The 8,376-nt window shown below is 62.0% G+C and overlaps 1 protein-coding gene across 2 annotated transcripts in view; it reads left to right on the plus strand.

Moving 5' to 3' along the window:
- LOC113211612 (protein artichoke) overlaps positions 1-8,376 on the plus strand; it is a 111,787-nt gene that overhangs the window by 86,821 nt on the left and 16,590 nt on the right. For both annotated transcript variants that reach the window (XM_026430037.2, XM_026430038.2), the window contains exon 2: positions 4,137-7,460. In XM_026430037.2, the coding sequence (XP_026285822.1) occupies positions 4,190-7,460 (3,271 nt within the window). In that variant the 5' untranslated portion in view covers positions 4,137-4,189. The remainder of the gene's footprint in view (positions 1-4,136; positions 7,461-8,376) is intronic.

The following is an 8,376-nucleotide window of genomic DNA, read 5'->3' on the forward strand; positions in this document are numbered from 1 at the left end:
GGTGCGTTTGTTGTTGTTGTGGTTGTTGTTGAAGCGGCCGAGCGATCCACCCCGCCAAGGCGGCGCGCTGTCTCATACATCATCACGACGCTTTTAATTAATTTCGCGAGGCAGCATTATTCTTTAGCAGCAGCCGCCACGGGACTTTGGGGAAGGGCCCTGCCAGGAGAGAGAGAGAGAGAACGTTGGGCTCCTTCTGGGATTTCCCAGCTGCACCAGAAGTCTTTCCTTCGCCCCTCTCTTACAAACGGCATAAGCAGACAGCCCCCGCGCCGTCCCACTTCCTCTCTTTCTCTTCCGCTCGGTCACGGTACGCTGTTATCTGCTTTCGTGTGCTCTTGTATTTGTAATGAATACAAAATAGCAGTATGGTTCAGTAATGTCGTCTTGTAAACCGCTCTACCCAGAACCGTAGTATGTGTCACGTCTTCCCTCGCCCTCTCTTGGTAGAATAGTGCTGTGTGATAGTTTAATGTTCTCTTTAAAATTAATCTATTTATCCACATACTAAGTTGAAGTCACTTTTAGCCATCGTTCCAAATACGTAGTCGAAGTTTCCTGAGACTAAAATGTTTCAGCCTCCTCCTCTGTAAGGCGCAGCGCGACTGCTCGTCTCACTGCGGCTCACTGCGGCTCACTGACGTGAAAAAGGCACAAGTTTTCTGCGCGTTGCTCATGGCGAACGGCGATGAAACTCAATAACGGTCGCGATGAAGCTGGTGGGGAGTTAAATATTCGGATTCGGAGAAAGTGAAAGAGAGGGCTATAGCTATTCTCATTGGCTAATCGCCGTCGAGCCGCCAGGAGTTCACTTACTTGCTGGGGCTTGCTGGCTTACCGCTCTTCAATTTCAACGAGCTCCACGTATAAGATTGATTCTCCCCCCCCCCCCCAATCTCTCACACGGTGCTGGGTGCCGGTACCTCGCCCGCCAACCACACAGGTAACTTTGTGATGCATGAGGGACAAGGTTGGTAGCTGGCGCCAAGACGGGCGGGAGGTGTGGCGGGGAAGGGTGTAAACGGATTGCAAGTATCGCTGGTTGCCTTTGCCTTTGTGTGAGGAGCATAGCGCAGCCGCCAATACTCCGCCGGGACACCCTGCAGACAGGCAGTTATGGCGGGCAGGCAAGCGCCTCCAGCTGATTGCTACTCACCCCCTTGTCAGAGCCAGTTATCTCACTCGCAGCCCTCCGGAGCCGGCAGTGGTGGCGTGGTGGCGGCGGTGGCTAGAAACAACCCGGAGAAATATTACACGAAATTTAATTCCGTAGTATAAAATGGGGTGAGCTCATGCCGGGGCCGGCTTGGGGAACACAAGTTCCGCATTGAATACAGCCGGTCGCCGCCGCGCCCCATCCCGCCTCGCCCCACCCCACCCCACCACAGCCCTGCTGCTGTTCGCACTGCATGAGCGATAACGCCTGGCTTCCCCGGACGCCGCGCCCGAGCTCCACGGCCAGGGCCATTCGTTTATCTGCCGGAGTGGAATTAAATGGTGTGCTGCTCAGCCGTATTCATTTGAAGGCGAGAGCAAAGCGGCATCGGCCGGGCGTGGGAGGAAATCCAGTGAGAGAGAGAGAGAGGGAGAGACAGACGGACGCGCCCGGTCGTCCTAAGCAGCATCAGGTCGAGCCAGTGCTCGGTCATGTTGTGCTGCGTGGTGTACACTGGTGCGCCCTGGTGCGCCTCTCAAAGGCCCGGGTAGTAGTGGCCTTGCGGTCTGGCAGTCGCCTGCGCGGCGGTGCGCCCGTGTGCGGTACGCCTTGTGTGCTTCTCCTGCTGTTGCTGCCGCTGCAGGGCCTAAACGAGGCTCAGAAAAGCCAGAGCGGCGGGCATAAAGGAGGGCGAGGGGGTCGAGGAGCAGGGGCAAGCATGCTGGTCTCGTTTGCTACTCGGCAAACGGAGCTCGCCCCGCCCCCGCCGCACCGCCGCACCGCCGCCGCCACCACCTCCACCCCAATCGCACTGGGTCGGACGTGCACGGTCGCTCCCGGGGACGACGTTTGCCACCATTCCCATGGACACGTCGTCGTCGTGCTGCCCGTCGTGCGCGCGCGGGTGGGCGGGAAAATTGAACGATGGCCGCGGGGGAAATGACCAGGTACCTGCTCTTACATTTCCGTTTGCTTTAGTGGTTTGTTGTGAGGTCGCGAAAAACGGCGAAAAGTTAGCAAAGAAAACGTATGTCTCAAAAAGTCGTTGCAGGAAAGTCAAGAAATTTTGAAAAAGAAAAAAACTGCGATTTTGTGGTCAGCCTCTCTTTTGGCTTAAAACAAACCGATCGGCTCGGGAAGTGAGCGTTTGATAAAAGTAGGGCAGCCCGCCTCCCTTGAGACGTGAAAGGGCGTCGCGGCGTTTGTGAAAAATGTATTTCTTGCGCTGCCGCCTTGGCGGGCCGATCCCCCCGGGGTTCGACTCATCGGCAAAATGCGAACGGCGTCAAGCCAAGGCCCGGGCCGGCAGCGGGGCAATCAGGAAGAAGGACCTAGAGGAGGAAAAGCGGGTGGTCCTCGTGTCCTCGAGGAGTAAAGACGACGTGATCTGCAGCGGCAATGACATTAAAGAAAACCTTTCCTACTCTTCGCGCTGAGCTTTTCTTTTTTTTGTTCTCTGTTCCGTCCCGCGCACGTAGGAGGACAAGGGCAAAGGGAGGAAAGTAAAGACGGTGAAAGAAAAAAAGATTGGATGTTTTTAAGTTTGCATCACGCGGTTAGCGTTTGGACCAACGCCGTAGCGCAAGAGTCGTAGTGCGGGAGAGCCCTGCCTGCTGATGTTTTTGGTGATTATTTCATGACGTCCGACGCTAAGTCCGCGAGGTTCACGTCGACTGTTTGCGAGAGGAGCGCGCCGACATCTTGTGAGTGCGCGCGCTCCTCCGCTCGGTTTTCTTGGCCGTCCTGTTTCTGCTCCTTCTCTTTCCACGGCGTTGTCGGTAATCGGATGACAAGCCTGATGACTTGGCTTTAACTCTGCTAACTCTTCCCTCTGGCATGGCTCCGAGAGGCCGCGCCACGCCACGCCTCGCTCCACGCCGTCCTGCACTCCTGAATTACTTAATAGAAAACGCGCCGAACGGGCCTCGACCCGCCCCCGCCCTGGCGTCCCGGCGCTGCCAACCCAACCAAAACTAAGTCGGTGAGAGCTTTTAATTAGCCGCTCGCAGACACACTCCTTTCCCCGGCGAAAGAAAAACATCGGGGAGGGGCGAGGAGGGAAAAGGAGGAGAGGGGGGTTGAAGAAGAGCGGGGGTGTTTACATTACACCACTTTGTCGGCAAAACATCATGGGCGACGGCGGGCTGGGTTAAAAGGCGGGCGGTACAATCATAATTTCGCATTTCGGAAGTAGTGCAGGCAAGAGCGGGGTCCTGGTGGTGAGGGGCGGGCGCGGGAGGCAAGGCCCCACCCGCGCGAGACAGATCCTCTCCGTGCCGGACACGACGACGACGTCGGGGGCCGTGCCGTGCCGTGACGGTGGAAATGAAATACGTCTCCGAGTTGACTCTGGCTGAGTGCGCACGACCTCGTTAGCGGAGCGACTTGGCCCGAGCCGCTCGCTTGTGCGCGCACGAGGAGAGAGATTCTTCTGAAAGTCTCCATCTCCACCACTTCTCTCTGCAAAAGGCCGGCTGCTGGCTGCGCCGCTGCGGCGCCAGCAGCGAAGCGCGCGCAGTAGCACTGCGAGACAGAAAGAGTTAAGTAGAATTTGAGCGGCTTTTAGCATGCCGTGTACTCGCACCTGCCTGCCCGGCCGGGTCACGGCGGAGCAGCAGGGCAGAGGGCGCAGGGCGGGCCACCCACGCCCCGTGCTAACAGAAATTGGTTTGGTCGCGCGCGAATCTCCTGGCGTGTCACCGTTCGGGGTGAGGGATGGCGGCGCACTCCGTCTTGGCCGCCCGCCGCTCGGCCCGGGGGCCGCCCGTGTGCGGTGGGGACGACGTGATGGACTGCAAGGCGGCGGTCGTACCAGAAAAGAGGGGAGGGGGCGTGGCTAGCCCGCCCTCCACACACTGCGTTTTATCTAGGGCCCCCGTTAACCTCGTTGGTCGGCGGCAGGCTGCTGTACTACTGCTCTGATTGTGAGGCGATAAGTTCGCAGTTCCTCATGCTGTGTGTGTTTGTGTGTGTGTTGCAGGTGCGGCGGGCTGACACCCCCAGCATGGCGGTGCCGTTGGCGCGCGCGGTGCCATGGGGCCCGTGGTGATGCTGCTCCCCTACCTGCCGCTGCTCCTGCTGCTGCTGGTGGCGCCGGCGCCCGGCCTCGCCGACTGCCCGTCCCTCGCCGAGAACCAGCTATGCCCGTGCTACTCGTTCGAGGGCGCGCTCTTCCTCGAGTGCCAGGGCGCCTCGCTGGCGTCGCTGCGCGCCGTCCTGCAGCTCGTCTCGGAGCCCGTCAAGTCGCTGAGCGTGTACGAGCTGGACGTCGGCGTGACGGCGCTCACCGCGGACCTCTTCCCCCCGGGGGCCGTGGTGCACAACCTGCAGATCTCCAACTCGAACCTGGAGACGCTGAGCGAGGACGCCTTCGCCGGGCTGCGGCCGCACCTGGCCTCGCTCAGCGTGGCGGCGGGCCGACTCCAGCAGGTGCCGCGGAAGTCCCTGGCCGGCCTCACCGAGCTGCGCCACCTGGACTTTGAGTCCAACCAGATCGGCGACCTGCCGTCGTACTGCTTCCACGGCCTGCAGCTCACCAAGCTCAACCTCAAGGGCAACATGCTGAACCGCACTTCTGAGTACTCGTTCGCGGGCCTCGAGGACTCGCTCACCGATCTTGATCTGGCGGAGAACAAGTTACGCACCTTTCCGATGATGGCCTTGCGCCAGATGGTGCGGCTGCAAAGCCTGCGTCTGGCTTGGAACGAGGTGGCCTCCATCCCGGACGACGGACACTCGGAGCTTCGCGCGCTGCTGTTCGTCGACCTGAGCTCCAACAGCTTCGAAGACTTGCCGAGCGACGCGTTTCGGCCCATGCCCGCGCTCAAGACCCTCACGCTGTACTACAACGCCATCGGCTCGGTGCACCGCGACGCGTTCCGCTCGCTGCGCGACCTCGAGTCGATCGACTTGAGCCACAACAAGATCGTCCTGCTGCACGCCGAGACCTTCCGCGCCAACAAGCGCCTGCGCTCCGTCGACCTGAGCCACAACCACGTGCACCACATCGGCGGCGTGTTCGAGCAGCTTCCCGAGCTGCGCGAGCTGTTCCTGTCGGAGAACAACATCCTGGAGGTGCCCGGCAACGCCTTCACCGACTCGTACATGCTCACGGTCGTGTACCTGCAGCAGAATGCCATCCGTCGGCTGGACGCGCAAGCGCTGGCCACGCTGCCCAACCTGTCGCAGCTGCACCTCAGCAAGAACTACCTGACGGCGGTGCCGCGCGATGCGCTGGCTCGCAGCGAGAAGCTCACGTCCCTCAGCCTCGACGACAACCGGATCGCGAGGCTCGAGCCCGGCACCTTCACGCGCGCGCACGCGCTGCGCGAGCTCCGCCTGCAGAACAACAAGCTGACCGAGATCCAGCTGGGCGTGTTCGAGCCACTGCCGCACCTGCTCGAGCTCCACCTGCAGAACAACGCGCTGGCCTCGGTGGCGCCGGGCGCCTTCCGCTCGCTGCAGAGCCTGCAGCACGTGAACCTGCAGGGCAACAACCTGGCCTCGCTGGGCGACGTGTTTCTGCACGACTCGCACTCGCTCGTCTCCATCCAGCTGGAGGCCAACAGCCTGGCCGGGCTGCACAACGAGTCGCTGCGCGGCCAGTCGAGCGTGCAGATCATGTGGCTCGGGCACAACCGGCTGACGCGCGTGGGCCGCGCGCTCTTCCGCGACCTGTCGCAGATCCAGCGCGTGTACCTCACCAACAACAGCATCTCGGCCATCGAGGACGGCGCCTTCCAGCCCATGCGCGCGCTCCGCTTCCTGGACCTGAGCATCAACCGCCTGGCCAACGTGTCGACGCGCACCTTCGCTGAGCTGCGCGAGCTCGAGGAGCTCAACCTGGCCGGCAACGGGCTGCGCGCCATCGAGTCGGGCTCCTTCGCCTCGCTGCAGAAGCTCAAGGCGCTGGACCTGTCCGACAACGTGCTGCCCGCCCTGGCGGAGGGCGTGTTCGCGGTCGGGCTGCCCCTCGAGTACCTCAACCTGCGCAACTGCTCGGTGCGCCGGCTCGAAGGCGGCACGTTTGCGGGGCTCACGAGCCTCCACGAGCTCAACCTCGAGGACAACCGACTAGATGCGCGCGCGCTCCTGGACCTGCACGTGCCCACCCTCATCGTGCTGCGCGCGTCGGGCAACGACCTGAGCGGCTTCCCGGCCAATGCGACGCACGGCCTGCCCAGCCTGGAGCAGTTGTGGATGGACCGCTGCAACGTGACGGCCCTGCCGCGGGGCTTCCTGGCGGAGAACCGCCGTCTGCGGAGGCTCGACCTGTCCGGCAACGCGCTGTCTACCCTCGACGTTGACCTGTTCGACGCGGTGGACAACCTCCGCGAACTTCGGCTCCGCGGCAACCGCTTCACCAGTGTGCCGTACGCGGCGCTCGCCAACATGACCAGCTTGGAGTTGCTCGACATGTCCGGCAACCGGCTGACGGCGCTGGACGCGGGGCGGCTCGCGGGGCTACACAGCCTGCGCGACCTCGTGCTCAAGGACAACGCCATCGCGGCCCTGGACGGCGCGTTCGCCGCCGAGCAGACGCGGCTGCAGCTGCTGGACCTGAGCGGCAACCAGCTGTCGGCCGTGCCGGTGCACTTCCTGCACGCGGCCGGGTCGCTGCGACAGCTCGACCTGTCGGGCAACCGCTTCCTGCACCTGCCCGGCGATGCCGTGTCGGAGCGCAACCTGCCCGCGCTGCAGTGGCTCAACCTGACGGCCAACCCGCTCACCACCATCCACGACCCCACCACGTCGGCGGCGCCCGGCCGGTTCCCCGCGCTGCAGGAGGTGCACATCAGCGCCACCAACCTCACCATCATCACGAGCACGGACTTTGACGAGTTCCCTGCGCTCCTGCACCTGTTCCTTGGCCGGAACCACGTGGCGCGTGTGTCGCCCGGCGCGTTCCGCTCCGTGTCCAAGCTCCTCACCCTGGACCTGAGCCACAATGTTCTCGAGATGCTGCCGCAGGAGCGACTCCAGGGCCTGCGCTTCCTGCGCGTCCTCAACCTGACGCACAACCACCTCAAGGACCCGGACGAGTTCCCCGCCGACCTGCAGTCGCTGCAGATCCTTGACCTGTCGCACAACGAGGTGACGCGGGTCACCAAGAAGACCTTCCGCCACCTCGACGCGCTCGAAGAGCTGCACATGGCGGGCAACAGGATCGCGTCGGTCGCCAGCGACGCGTTCAAGCCACTCAAGAAGCTGAGGACGCTGGACCTCAGCCAAAACTACCTGGAGAACCTCCCGCTCAACGCGCTCCGGCCCCTCGAGACGCAGATCCGCAGCCTCAGGACGGAGGGTGAGTTTCATATCATGCATGCTCCCTGCACACATGACACATAATGCCACACACGACGTCTAAAAGTGACATCAATCAAAGCTGGGCACGATTGATTAGATGGCCATGGCCATGGGGCTACCCATGGTCGGAGCGGAGCGGGTCCGGGGCTGACAAGGCCGCTCAGCACATCACATTCTGCCATGGACCAGATCCGGCGCGGGGGTGCGGCGGGGCGAGTCCCCCCGGCTCCCGGCGGCGAGACCGCAGGCCTGTCTGGCCTGCACGAAGCACGAGAGCCGAGCGGAGCTGAGCCATCGTGTTGATATTGCCTGTGTGGTGTGCGCCGCTCGGCAAACGCGACGTATAATTTCGGTCGACATGAGCACCCGCCATCAATTATGCGCATGACGTCCTGCCGCCCCATTGATCTCCCCCCCCCCTCAATCCCCCCCTGCCCCGGCCCAGGCCGTCCTGCCGACCCGCTATATCCTTAAAACGGTACGTGAATTTATGGCCCCGCTCGTTCTTGGCGTTTTTGTCCAAACTTAACTCGGCCTCGGCCCCTACTATCACTTCTCCCATTACTCGTGCGTTAAGCAAGTTTTAACGAACAGATTATTATTTCCCCGGGCAAACGCCGCCGCACAGCCCAGAGAGCAGGGATCTGGATTTTCTCTGTTCTCAAGGAAAGGGAAAAAGAAGTTTCAAGATGAGCTTTCGAACCAACCATACCGCGTCGCCGGTGGTTGTTCTCCGCGGTCCCGTACGTCGTCGGGGAGGAGCGGTACCCAAACGCCCCCATCCTCCGTCGTCTACCCCATCGAGTCCGTCCTCGTTAACGTGCACCGCGCCCATTGTGTCGGCATGGACGGGCTATCGATCACGGACCGCGATGTTAGCATGCTGCATTCATCAAGCCAACAACAACCCCCCC

Source organism: Frankliniella occidentalis, unplaced genomic scaffold (genome assembly GCF_000697945.3).
Source record: "Frankliniella occidentalis isolate FOCC.00 unplaced genomic scaffold, Focc_3.1 Scaffold123, whole genome shotgun sequence".
NCBI lineage: Eukaryota > Metazoa > Arthropoda > Insecta > Thysanoptera > Thripidae > Frankliniella > Frankliniella occidentalis.